Genomic DNA, 14,384 nt, shown 5'->3' with positions numbered 1-14,384 from the left:
GTAAGGTGCAGCGGAATGAATGTTGAACTTTGCTCAAGATGAATGCTCCGAACTGTGCTCAAGGTTCCTTTTTCTTAGGGAAGGGAGAGCCTTCCGTTTAAAAATGAGAGAGTGCAATGGACACAAACAAAGTGAATGGACACTGTGCGTGAAAGTGCATGAGACTGAGAGATAGATAGAGAAGAGAATACGACACCAGAGACCTTGTAAAACCCTCCTCCAAGGGCCCCACTCTCTATGGCGAGAGTGGTCTACTATTGATTCCACAATCTGATACAAGGCTGATGCAATGAGTCAAATGTTGTGATGTCGATGTCGAGGATGTGGACGACAAGGACGAGGCTAATGCTGAAACTGAGTGCTTCGAATCGGACTTGCTGTTGTTGCAAAAACGCTGCTCTCTATGGCTGAAAACGCTGTTTTCTTGTGGCTTGAAAACGCTGGATCTGGTAGGTTTCAACCGCTGAATTTGCTGATGCAAAACGCTGATATGATGCTGCTGAAAACGCTGCCAAGCTGCTGTAAAAACGCTGCTGAAAACGCTGTCAAACTGCCGTGGAATCGCTGATCTTGCTGGTATCCAGAAACGCTGCCCTTGCAAGGTTTCAAGTGCTGAATTTGCTGGTTCCAAAACGATAATGCTGCTGGTTCAAAAACGCAAATGCTGCTGGTTCAAAAACGCTAATGCTGCTGGTTCCAAATGCTGCCAAACTGCTCCTCGAAGCGCCTAGTGCAGGCTGGTATAGCTGAGGATCTGTGGCTGAAATCGCTGATGCACCAATGCTGAAAAACGCTGAGTGCAGGGCTTGGAAAAACGCCAGGTTGCTTTGTGAAAAACGCTAGTCTAATGGAGTCCTTGTCTTGCTTGAGAATCGGCCTGTTGAGCAATGCTCATGTTGCCTCCTCTGCCATAAAGTGCTAACTCTGGTTTGCTTTTATATTATCTAAGCAAAATTGCCCTACCTAATTCCCAACAAGTCACTTAAAATAATAAGTGAAAAATGTCAAAAATAGGGAAAATAGGTTTAATGCACGGGAAATTGCTTCTGATGGATTCTGATGGTAATGCTAATGATCATGATGTGTGCAACCAAAGGATATGCATCTACTCTAAGTGCCTGGGCATGCACGGTCTGCGAACAAGCTCACAAAAGCACCAGAACACTTCCTAAGCTAGACTGACTGGACTGATTGAACCCTTGTCATGCTGTAGCTTGTCCACGAACACATAGGGTTGGATGTGTCATGTGACACTTTTGCTCTAAGCAGTGATCTCGGATCTTTGTAGGAAGTCCCAAGGTAAACCGCTCAATTTGTTCTTTGAACAAGATGATCTTAAATGAAGAGGCTCGTAGAAAAGAGCTCCAGAATCTCTCGCAATATGCGTCCAATGTATCCTTCTTGGTCATCCAAAGATGTTCCAAGCGGTTCGTATGTCGCGTTCGTACTCTCAAATCAGCCAAGAAGAAATAAATAGCCTTTTAAATTTCAGCCATTTAACAATAGAAGAGTGGACCACCAAGTTCGAGCATTTCCCTTGAAGTAAGAGGTAGCCCTCCGAATCTTGGAGTGCTCTAAGTAACGCCCTCCAAAGAAAGCTATGTCAAACCGTTGTATGAAAGCCAAAGCCTTCGAAGCATCTCTATAACCAGAAAACGTGTCAAATTTAATTGACTGTCCACCTTCTTTAAACTCTCGGACTTTCTTGCTTTTATCTTCCGAAAAGTCATACTGGTTGGCTTTATAAAAATTCTTCTTCTTTGCATAAAAGCTACTGTCGTCAGAATCCGAACTATCCGAAGACGAGTCCTCTGTAGAACTATCAACCACTGGGCGAGATTTAGGCTTCTTTGCCTTTTTCTTGCCCTTTCAAAAGCTTTTCTTTTTGCTTCGCTTTTTCCCTTTTATATCTTCTTCGTTCGAGTCAAAGGAGCTCGAAGAACTCGAAGAAGAAGAAAAAGAAGAAGAACTGGGGACTCCTTCAAATTGAACACGCTTCTTCTGCTTTCTTGCCGATGCAAATGTAGACTCACGACCCAAATAACCCGAGAAGTCAGTTTCTTTCTTCTGCTTTTTGTCGTGCTTTTCTGCTTTGTTCTGCACGTCAAAAAGCTGAGAAATTCGTGCATCAACCACCTCTTTTAATTCTTGCTCTGTATACATCCTTGGAGTAGGAGGTTTCTTCAGTGCCGATTTGAGGGGTGGTTCTGTGGTTTGCCGCCATTGTGAGTGCACCTCGTCGAAGGAGGTCTGACTCATAAATTTTGCAAATTTCGGGTCCTTCGCAAAATTTAACATCATCTTTGTTGCATCGTCGATCAATCGTCGACGCTCCATCTCTTCAAGCTCCGCCTGAGTAGGCCGAGGCGGGCCATACTCCTCGTGTGAATCCTCTTCGTGGTCCCTTCCCGCATCTCCGGATGCAGAGGAAGTCGACTAATCTCTGTCCGAAGCAATAAGTGCCGCATAAAAAAGGATTGGATTTTCCGGTATAAGAGAAATCGGCCACACTCTAATACCACTGTAACAGACTTGAACATTCCAAGTCAAGATTCTACCGCGACACCACAAGAATTCACTTCAAAACAGTTCACAGTTCACAATTGATTGAACACTGGACCAGCGGAGTTCCGTGCCTAGAGATATTGGCCCCAAAGACTTGCGCCCCTGTCTGTATTTCTTTTTGTATTAATCTGCAACTCAAAGTACAAGGGAGTGGTTGGGACTCACTCTCACACTCTACGTCCAGATGCTCAGAGAAGTGAGAGCCCAACAACTCTTATAAAGAGTTTACAAGGGAAACGCAGAGCCCCAAAAGCTGTGAATAAAAAGCCTTGTAAAAATAAAGCATCAAGACTCTCTCTCTCTCTCTCTCTCTCTCTCTCTCTCTCTCTCTCTCTCTCTCTCTCTCTCTCTCTCTCTCTCCCCCAAAAACAGCCCAAAAGCTATCGTCCGTATGTGCTGCCACGTGGCTGCCTGCCCGCTTTTCCCGTCACAAAAAGCGCCGCAGATTCCGGGGGCCCGTACGGCAGTGCCACGTCAGCATACAGCCTACATTTCCGGGGGTCCATTGCCAAGGGAGAGTATGTGTGTGTGTACTGGGCAGCCACATCACCAGTTTGTGATAGCAGCAAATAGACAACCTCTCTACACTTGCAAAGCTCACACAAGATAAGCAAAAATTCACACCGGATGTGACAATACAAGATCTGAATCTGAAAAAACAGCAAGCTTGCTCCTCTCCAAAAACGCCAGAAAAGCACCGATCACACTGCAAAAACTCTCCAAGGTCAGTCTCAACACTAGGGGTGTGATACCATGTGAAAAGTGGCGGCAGAACATAAGAGTGATATGGCTGAAAACAGCCGCAACAAGTGCACAATCCCTCGGATATGATGGCAGTGTATCAGGCTTGGACACCAAAGCGAGAAATAAATAGCGACACACCAGAGAAACTACAACCATTGAGCTTGAAAAGAGATGAGAGAGAAGAGTCGACATGAAGCGGTGGAGTTCCACTTGCAGATGCACTGGCCCCAAAGACTGGTGCCCCATTCGGTATTTCTTTCTTGATTGACCACAAAGTATACAATTGCCAAGGGTCTCCTTCTCCGCAATGCTCCCAAGCTTTATTTGCAGAAGAGGGAGCCCGGACCACGTATTCAAAGGTACGCTAGGCCCAAAAGCATCATACATGAAAGGCTTCGCTCCCAAAAGCCCTTATGCCCAAGCTATTGCTAGAAGGATATTTTCGTAAATCGCCCAACTTTTGTACAGTGTTTGTACAATGCCACGTCAGTGTGTCTGTACGGCAATGCCACGTCAGCAAGCCTCCACAATTTATGCGATGTCCATACTCTCAGATGCCACATCAACAGCTTACCCAATTTTTAACTCCAAATGTGGAACCTCCAAGAACAACCCCGTACCGGTGATCTCTTAGATCTGCGCTGATCACGCATTTAGAGAGTCACCTAGGGCAAGAGAGGACACAGTAGGAGAGGATCTGCAAAACGCAAGGAGGTGCACGAGAAAGGGCGATCTGGCACAAAAACACAAGAGGAAATACGCGGACAATACAATTGGTGGGCACCCCCCCTCCCTATGTAGGGAAAGAGCAAAAATGTCCGACCTCCCCACAAAACCCCCACGACCCTACAATAGGGGAATATCGTGGAAAAAAACAAGAGAAAACCCTAAAACAAGCCCATAGGTGGAAACTAGTGGTACGGGGTGCTACTTGTTGTGGTTGGAAGCAAGTACCAAGTCTATATACACCTGTTGGATCTACCATTTCAGCACCGATCGAGACTTGAGCCTTTCTGCAAAGGACTAGCTGTGGTTGGAAGCAAGTACCAAGTAGACCATTCAACCAAGAGTTGCTCGAAGCTGCAAGGTAAATCTCCTTTTCATCATTTGTAGAATCATGTGCGCAAATACAAATTGAGATTAACAGCGTGGACGACTTCTTCTTCTTTTTTTTCTTTCCCTTTTTTCTTTTTTTCTTTTTTTCTTTTTTTTTTTTTTTTTGGGGGGGGGGGGGGGGGGGTTGCAGTATCATTCACTCCTCTCTTTGTCCCATTTAACTCACTTTCTATAACCGGCCCGTACAACGTAGAGGGCAGTACTATTTCAATTACCTGTTAACTTTACACAGAGCACTGAGAAGGGAAGAGAACACAGTTGCGTTCAGCGACTAGAATGTCACTGCGCACACGAGACCGACACCCTGTATGCCCCAAAGATTGGCGCCCCTTTCGGTATTTCTTTAATTTAGAGAGAGAGGGAATTACAAAAAAGAGAGTCCCTCGAAGATAACACCTGCATCCAGCTAGTACGCTCCAGGTTCGGCAAAATTTCGACAACATAACGGTACCGAAATTAATCCGAATCAGTTTCCAAGCTCAGGACTCTATCCCATTGGCGTTATCCCTCAGTCGGGAGCACAAAACAGTAAATTCCAGGTCGCTATAATTTTTGGTTCAGTCCTGTTTTTGACTTGATTTGGGCACACGACGGTCCCTACACTGTTCCCTGCACCTTGGGCTTGGTGTCCCTTGATTCTGGAAGCATCCCGGGCACAAAACAGAGTAAAAAACAGCAAGCAAACAGTGCTGAATTTACTGCACAATCGAGAGGTTATCACCCTCTCGTGGACCTGCTTTGGTGCAGCAGCTAGCTACACCGGTTCCTGTGCAAAGAGGCTCTTGCCTCGGCATGAAAGCATATTTCCCCACAGCTGTACATAGGTCAAATGAGAAGCCCACTAGTGGGGCATAACATATTGTACGTAGGGGAGAAAGAGAGCAGTATGTAGCGTGCGGGGCATCACTCCCGTCACCATACTGTGCATAGAGGGCAAGGTAAGCATTCCATAGCTTCTGTACCAGCTACAATCCACCTGAGGCTGAAAATGGCGCCCCCTTTGTTGATATGCAGCTCGTTTTTGCCTCCCAGAGTGGCAGAATCGCTCACAGGCTGACACGTCGCCTAGTTTCCGAGTTTGGGCTTTCCCTGCTAAAAATATCTCAACTGGTGCGTCAGTTGACTTGGCAGCAAAGCAATAAAATGTTCCCCTTGTCATTCCAGAGCTAATGACGCGAACACATTTTCCGGTCAAAAATAGCAGTTCCCTAAATTTTAGGAGATGCTTCCATGGCGTCCCTATCGATCTCCTGACCATCATTGAAGACTACCATTTGACCAACATCTACAATGTGGGTTAATTTACTGGCCCCTTTCAACTTATAAAGTTGCAGTGACTTGACGAGTGGCCCAAATTCCAGTTTGGCGCACACGAGCTTCCATACTCACCAGAATTCAGTGCTAACTGGCCCGGGCAGTCCCTGTCTGACCGACCTAGATCCCCGATGTGAGAAACCCATTTGGCTACAGCCGTTTCACACTGGCCATGCAATGTCCACTTGCACCTTTTCAAGGGTTTTGGGACAAACAAGTAAAAATAAAATAAATATATCTAATACGTATTTACAGAAGGCAACAGGAAAAATACACCTCCTGGTGACACTTTCACCTATCCCTCTCTTCCTAGAATAAAGAACATTCCTAACAGAATCTAGCATCAAGGATTGTAAGTTTTTGAAGCTAGATCTTGTCAAGTCTTTTCACTTACTGCTGCACCTATCGATTCCCTACTACCGCCTCTTCCCATTCCTCCAATACGTATTTCAAGGCTGTCTCAAGTTCTCTCTCGTCGGTTCACGTGTACCTATGAAGGTGGATCTTCCCCTGCTGCTAAATCTTCCAACTTCTTCTCCTCCTTCCTGAAGGGGATGGAAGGTCCCATTCCCCCCATCCATCTGTAGTCATAAGGGCTTGACACACCACCAGGAGTGACAGCAGCCCAGCTCCTGTAAATTGAGCACCAAGAAAGAGCAAAGTAATAAGCTACCAGTTCAAAACAGGTTCTTTTTCATTTTGACCAATCAACACCTTGAAGGTTGACCGCCATGAGGTTATAGAGGAGCAAAGAACATTTGTGCAGTGAGGCACATCATACCGTCAAGGTCCAGGCTCAAGGGGCAGAAGATCTTAGCCACTCATCTAGTGTCCATTGATGGCCGGAATTTCTGCAGAGAGCTGTCAGATTTCTGCCACATCAGCAGCAATAATTTGCATGAATCATTTCCAATGATTGCAAAACACGTCAGCACCTGTCAAGACTGCAGCGGACTGTGTACTGTAGTGTACGCAGGGCATTGAGTTGCAGAGAGCGCAGCAGCATAGCTTGGCCCCTCTCCCCTGGACCTTGACGGCCGGGAAAGGTCCTTTAGTGACCTTTCCGTAATTATTGCTCCCACCACTGGCTCCCCACCTCTGCGGGTCGCCAGGTGGTCGCAATAATTACGAGGAAAGGTCCTTTACCCCTACACCATAACATTTCCTCCCCTTGACTCATGTCACAACCATTACTATATAGTATAGGCCAGTCTGACAGACTGATAAGGAAGGCAACAGCAAACATCTGTCCTAGCCACCACAAAAGGGGACTCATAATAAGTGACCTATTCTAACTTCTAAGTGTACCTTCTAAGATTGCGGAAGCTGATTGGAAACTAATTGTCCAATTTCTGTTCCATCACAAATATGCAGCAGTTTCTAGCAATGCTTCACGTTTCAAAGCTGTAAGGAGAGTTCGAGGGGAGTAACAAACCTTCAAATAAGAGCTAATGCAAAAAATTGCAACACGTGAAATGCTTAGGCATATGGATTTTGTGACTTGAACTAAACAAAAGGCCCCCGCAACCCCTTCCTTTTGCCACATTCTATTTTCTCTTCTCAATCGATTCCTAACGCTTCCTTTCCTTTCCTTTGTTTCTAACCATCCTACCAAAGAAGTTATGCATTTTAATGTTTGAAGGTCCACAAAAGTCCTCCTTTGAGACCCATCGCTGTTAGGATTCTTTAAAGAAAGAGCGGAACACCACAGGAGCATAGAGTGCATGATGCGTTACTGAGGAGGAGAAGCATTGTTAGGTAAGTGCAATAACAATTCAGAAAGAAAAGTTATATGGAGGGTACCTCCTGGCCTGCATAGGGCTTGGGACACTGTTGTGATGGGGATGAGGGCTAGGCATTGCGGGCAACTTCGAACCGGCAACTATGCCGAGCCCACCTGCAGATGCATGCTCTTTTTCCTCGTCAGAGAGCACCGTAAGCTTGGGTGCAGCACCCACAATTTGATCCACCTTCTTGAACCAGGGCCAGTAGCTCAAAGTAACCCCATTGTTGGCCAGCATGCCCCTGTTTTTTTCTGTTTTGTACCGCTTCTTCAAAGAATCCACTTTGTTCTTGCATTGATCAACTGTTTTGGCAGGCTTCTGACCATCCGATCGCTCACTCACCATAGCAGCAACTTCCTCCCAATCACTTCCTCGCAAATTACCCCTATTGAGCTGCAAGTATTTCTCTGTGTATGCATCAAGCAAGCAGGATATAGCACCATCACTCCATTCTTCTCTATCCTTTTTGCTGCTCCCTGCATCCATTATCTTCCCCTTCTTGAAGTAAGCAGTCCCACCATCACTCGTCTCATCGCGGTCTCTCCTTTTCTGCATGTTGGTCCCCCGATCCTGTTGCTGCGGCCTTCTAAGAATCCTTCCCCCATTCATGCCTGCAAGCAAGTTCTGTGATTGAATTGCCATTAATCTACTATCCAAGCCCTCTAAGCTCTTACCCTGCAACCCCTCTAATGCCTTACTGTGATGCTGATGCAGCCTATCTTCTTCCTCTGCCCCTGTGAGCCGGAAATCCTGTTCCTCGCTGTATTCATCTCTCGCATCTCCCCCACTGTAGAGTTTTTGTGATGATTCAGCTTCATCACTATGCGATCTACCCAATTCCGCTCTTCCACATGAGGCAAGAGCAGCAGCAGACTGGCTTTCATCGTACAAAATGAAATCTTCGTCGCTTGTCATGTGTACCAGGGCTAGCTAGCAGAAAGCAGTTTAGGATTTGTGACGGGATAAATCCGTCAAAATCTCTACTTAGAAATCTGCGTAAATCGCAGTAGCGACATCTTAAGAGTTCGACGAGCTCAAAACAGACCCGGATCCTTGTGCTGAGACAGAGATTCGAGAGAGAAGACGAGCTTGTGCGCTTCTCCCGGCTATGGCGAGCAAAGCTCTCACACAGACGCCGTCAGTCAAACCTAAGCGGAAGGGCACGGCCGTCTAACGTCGTTTAATCAATGTGTTTAACTTAGCCTTCACATTTTGTGAGCGTGTGTGTGTGGGTGTGAGTGTGAGAGATTACAAAAAAAAAAAGTGTGTGTGAGAGGATTTACAAAAAAAAGTGTGTGTGGGTGTGTGAAGAGAGAGAGAGAGAGAGAGAGAGAGAGTGTGTGTGCGGGCACCTCCCTTTGTGTAATAGCGGCGAGGTTGTTGTTGCTACGCGTTGCTAGGAGCTATGTACGATAAGCTAAGGACTGCTACAAGAATTTGAGGACAAGAAGAAGAGTGACCAAAATTAGGCTATGGTGTCATTGACTTGTTTATTATTAGGTCTTGTGCACGTGGTTCGAATTTGATTGGATTTGGTATTTGTATCTATCCTTTATGGTCTCTTTTTAACCTCGTTTTTTTTATATAATTCTGTTGTTTCCCAACCCTTGCTTGGGGTAGGTCACTCATCTATCGCATCCATCTTTCAAACAGCTCTAGGAATTATATGACCCAGATACTATCACTTGTAGTAACAAGTCACTTTTCTTGCCAATGACGTAGAGCTTATGATCGTGTAATTCTTGAAAAAATGCATAGACCATATACACAAAAATAGACTCATTTATTGCTTTATAAAAATCTTCTTGAGATAGAACTGCAATTGTGCTACCCTTGCTACATGCTTGAATGGTTCTTTCTCTAATTCTATGCATAAATTTAATAACTCTATTGAACAATCATAAATTGAATGACATGCGCGTATAAACCAAAGTGATCCAAACAAAACATATCCATGCTTCAAAGGAGTAGAAGTCCTCTTGATAAACATACCGTTAGATGTGAACGTTTTCCAATTATTGGAGTAACTTGAGCTTCTTGTTCCTCAAAAACCCTATTTGCATCTGAGAGGCCAATCAACTACAAGTGTAGATAGTGTTGGCAGTGTCCTGTCCAACACCCAAATCAGCCATAAGGCGTCTGAGCCATACACACTCAACCGTAGTTGTGAAAAATGCCATGTACTTAGCCTCACAACTGGAAGTGTCCACGGTAGGTTTCTTCTTTCTCAACCATGATATGCATGAACTGTCGAGCATGAAACAAAAACTACTTGTAGACAAGTACTCGTGTGTCAAAACAACCAGCCCAACTATGCATGAATCTGCTGACTTGTGAGACTGCAAACTGAATATTTGGTCTCATGTTGCAGACTTAAATAAGGCAGCCAACATCACTTTTGTAAAGAGTGACATCGTCAAGATCACCAACGTCATGAAGACTCAATTTCAAACCTGTTTCCATGGGAGTGGCAATAGGTTTGGAATCCTCGAGTCCAAACTTACATAGCAATGTCTCTATGTAACTTGTCTGACACAAGGCAATACCACCATCACCCTGCTTAAACTATATACCCAAGTAATGATCCAACAACCCCAAATCTTTCATCTTGAAAGTAGCATTCAAATCAACCTATAATTTAGCAATATCTCTCTCATTTGGTCCACAAATCATCAACATAGAGAATGACAATGAGAAGTACATCACCCTCACGCTTTACATACAATGTGCTTTTTGTTAGACAGTTACAAAAGCCTCGTTTAACCAAATGAGTGTCAACCTTCTCATACCAAGCACGAGGAGATTTCTTCAACCCATACAAAGCTTTCTCACATTCGCACACTTTATCTTCCTGCCCTTTAATGACAAAACTACGAGGCTCTGTTACATGAACTTCCTCAAATATGTCACCATTCAAGAAAGTAGTAACAATGTTTGATTGATGTACATCCCAACCAAAATGAGCTGCCAATGCACAATAGTCAAACGAAAAGTGGGAGCAAAAGTCTCTTCATAATCTATGCCTTTTTGTTGTACATAACCCTTTTGCCTTATAGCGACCAATCTCACCATCCGGCTTGCGTGTCAACTTTGTAAACCCACTTTCTACAAATGGCCTTTTTGCCAAGAGGCAAATCACATAAAGTCCATGTGTCATTTTTTTTTAAGTGCATCATATTCTAATTGCGTGGCAACCATCCAATTTTTTGAATTTTGTGCTTCATCAAAAGTAAGAGGTCCCTCAACATCACATAAGCTAGACAGAGCCAAAGCATAACAATCTGATGCATAAGATGCATGGCGAGAACTTGAACGAGTACGACTAGACAAAGGTGCATCGAATTTATAGTCATGCAAAGTATGCACCAGCCATTTTGGCATACCTCTAGCCTACTCATTCTCAGCCCTTTCCTCATCAAGTACATCATGTACATCTACATCAGTAATATGCTGATCTATAACATTTTTGAAAACCCCCATAGGCTGTACATTTGCCTCATTGGAATTCACATGCAAACTTCCACCATTGAAAAGAGGCAACAAAGTGTCATAAATGTCATGTGAGCTAACATTATTGTCTCTAGTACATGACAACAAGGGTTGAACAGAATCTTCCACAAACACAACATCTCGTGAGACCAAGGTATACTTTGTTTGCAGATGATACAACCGGTAACCTTTGCTTTCATCACTATAATCAACAAAAATGCATTTGACAACCTTATCATCCAATTTTTTGCGTTGCGTTTATGGCACCAAAGCATAAGCCAAACAACCAAAAACATGCATGTGCTCAATAAAGGCTTTTTATCGTGTCATGCTTCATAAGGAGTCGTAGATTGCAAAGCTTTTGTAAGACACTTGTTAAGTACATAAGTGGAACACATGATGCCCTCAAGCCAAAATGAATACGGAAAAGCTTGACTTTTGTAAGACACTTGTTAAGTACATAAGTGGAACACATGATGCCCTCAAGCCAAAATGAATACGGAAAAGCTTGACTTTTGACCATACATCGTGCCATTTTGTAAGTGGCCTATTTTTCCTCTCAGCAACACCATTTTGTTGAGACGTATATGGCATTGTACATTGGTGTTTTATCCCACGACTAGCGAGAAACGCATTAAGTTCATGAGACATATACTCCCCCCCTCGATTTGAACGGAGGGTGCCCATAGTACATTTCGAGACATTTTCAGCCATAGCCAGAAATTGTTTGAAGCACATAAACACTTTAGACTTAGCTTTAAGCGGATACACCCATGCATGCTTGGAGTAATCATCAATGAAAGTCACAAAGTAAAGGTAATTGCCCAAAGACGGAGTTTTCATGGGCCCACAAACATCACTATGCACAAGCTGCAACCAGCATGTGGCCCTAACTGAACCATCCTTTGGAAACTTCGAACGCTGCATCTTACCTAAAATACAGCTTTTACAAACATGTTTGACAGGTGCTTCAAGAGGCGGCAAAGAAGCAACCATATCAAATTTCTACAAACATAGCAAATTGGCAAAATTCGGATGCCCAAAACGTGCATGCCAAAGTTTTGCATCTGAAACAACCTTTGAATCCATAATAGCATTTGCAAAATTATTCCCACACTTGTCATACAAAGTGAGCTTATACGACCCACAACATAAAATTTTTTATTATATAAAATGATTCAAAAGTTAATTTATGATGTATGTCTAATCCTTTTTAATTTAGAATATAAATACATAGAAGTAGTCATAGACTAATTGCCTTTCACTAATCTAAGCAATTTACGATAAATCGCCTTGATTAGCTCACTAGACTTTTTGCTCTCGTAGTGACCTTGAGTAGATTCTCTAATTTAGAATATAAGTACATAGAAGTAGTCTTAGATTAATTCCCTTTCACTAATCTAATCAATATAGGGTTAATCGCTTTTATTAGCTCACTATATTTTTTGCACTCATAGTGAGATTCTCTAAAGCTAGAGAGGATTTTGATAAGGTCTTTGAATATAACTAAGTTTGTGAGAAGCAATGGCCTTTTGTAGATTTTTGTGGGCAACAATTTGGGGCCGAGCTTAAGCTGATCCCAAGCTTAAATACATGGAAATAGTCTCTGATTAATTGCCTTTCACTAATCTAAGCAATTTAGGGTTAATTGCCTTGATTAGCTCACTAGAATTTTTGCTCTTGTAGTGAGCTTGAGTATATTCTCTAATTTAAAATATGAATACATAGAAGTAGTCTTAGATTAATTGCCTTTCACTAATCTAAGCAATTTAGGGTTAATCACCTTGATTAGCTTATTAGATTTTTCATTTCATAGTTCTTGAGTAGATCCTCTAAAGTTAGAGACGATTTTGATAGGGTCTTCAAATTTAACTGAGTTTGTGAGAAACAATGGTCTTTTGTATATTTTTGTAGGCAATAAGCTCGGGCCGAGCTACTCCCAAGCTTCCGTATGCCTCCCCTATTGCTAGTTTTGGCCTGCACATGACCTGCCAGCATTTTGTAGTAGCTATCTATCTTGAAAATGAATACATGCTCTCTTGGTTGCATTCCCTTCTTTAAATACGAACTCACTAAGAATATCAGCACATGTGGTCAAACCCATGTGACACCTTGTCCGTCCATGTGTTACAGATATCAATTGAGGTCTCCAATCGTTTATTCATTTTTTTTAAGATGAGTAAATTTTTAGAGATGATTCAGGGGTCGAGTTACATTCGATTTTGATTCAAAATAAATCTCCTTGAAGTAATGATGTGCTTAAGATTCTAAAAATATAAAGAACGATTACTTTTATGATAATGATTTACCAATGTTTAAACCTAATTATTTTTTATAGGATCATGACATAGTTTCCTTATTTTGACATAGGATCATGACATAGGTTCCTTATTTAATAAAGGGGGAAGCATTACATTCACCCCAACTTAAAGAATTTGAGATGTTCTAATCTCATCGAAGTTAGGAAGTCTTTACAAAGGGAGACGCATCCTTTCATGTAGCATCTTCAATGGGATAATCTTTCCATTTGACAAGATGCTCTTTGATCACTCTATTTCTAATGGTTCTTTCTCTAGTTTCAAGAATACAATGCAGTTAAAGTTCAAGTTGTTGGGGTAAGCCTTAGCTTACACTCACAATGAGAACGTTCCCTAAAAGCCAAGCATGCACCATAAAAGTGCATAGTCACATTTACCCTATGGAACCTACAAAGCCTCACACATGCTATTCATTCCCGAAAACACATGCTACACACTTGATGGCCACATGCCACTTTGTGGTAGCTCACACTACCCTTTCCATTGATTGCACTTCTCTACATTGAGCCTATATATGGCCAATACCCCAAGCTTGTGATCTCTCTCCAATTTCAATCAATCAAGAAAGCTATTTTCATTCTTCATTGTGTATTGATATCATTCTCTAGTCTACTCCTAATTATTTATTGGCTATGGTGCAACCATGAATGCCACAATGGTGTATCCACCATAGCCCAACAAGTGGTATCAGAGCATGGTGTGTGATTAGCACTTCCTAATCACCCTTATATGACCATAGTAGGTTAGAATTAGCATTAGAATAAATCTATAGAGATTAATCAAGTCAAATGTCATTGGATATGCAACCATGAATGCCACAATGGTGTATTCACCATAGCCCAACAAGTGGTATCAGAGCATGGTGTGGATATGCAACCATGAATGCCACAATGTTGGGCTATGGTGTATTCACCATAGCCCAACAAGTGGTATCAGAGCATGGTGTGTGATTAGCACGTCCTAATCACTCTTATATGATCATAGTAGGTTAGAATTAGCATTAGAATGCATCTATAGAGATTAATCAAGTTGAATGGCATTGGATATGTCCAAA

At 42.9% G+C, this 14,384-nt stretch overlaps 1 protein-coding gene across 5 annotated transcripts in view; it reads right to left on the bottom strand.

The window, feature by feature from the left end:
* Positions 1-8,933, bottom strand: part of LOC147456817 (uncharacterized) — a 36,153-nt gene extending 27,220 nt beyond the window's left edge. Inside the window, exon 1 of one of the 5 annotated variants that reach the window (XM_086511931.1) lies at positions 7,543-8,933. In XM_086511931.1, coding sequence (XP_086368057.1) covers positions 7,543-8,438 — 896 coding nt within the window. In that variant the 5' untranslated portion in view covers positions 8,439-8,933. The remainder of the gene's footprint in view (positions 1-7,542) is intronic. The other 4 variants (XM_086511932.1, XM_086511934.1, XM_086511933.1 and 1 more) reach the window with 4 other exon arrangements.
* Between the last annotated feature and the right edge of the window lie 5,451 nt (positions 8,934-14,384).

The sequence above is a fragment of the Adiantum capillus-veneris genome, chromosome 5 (assembly GCF_014529385.1).
Source record: "Adiantum capillus-veneris isolate H3 chromosome 5, ASM1452938v2, whole genome shotgun sequence".
Taxonomy (NCBI): Eukaryota; Viridiplantae; Streptophyta; class Polypodiopsida; order Polypodiales; family Pteridaceae; genus Adiantum; species Adiantum capillus-veneris.
Note: the sequence above shows the minus strand (reverse complement) of the source record. Positions and strands in the feature narration are given on the sequence as shown.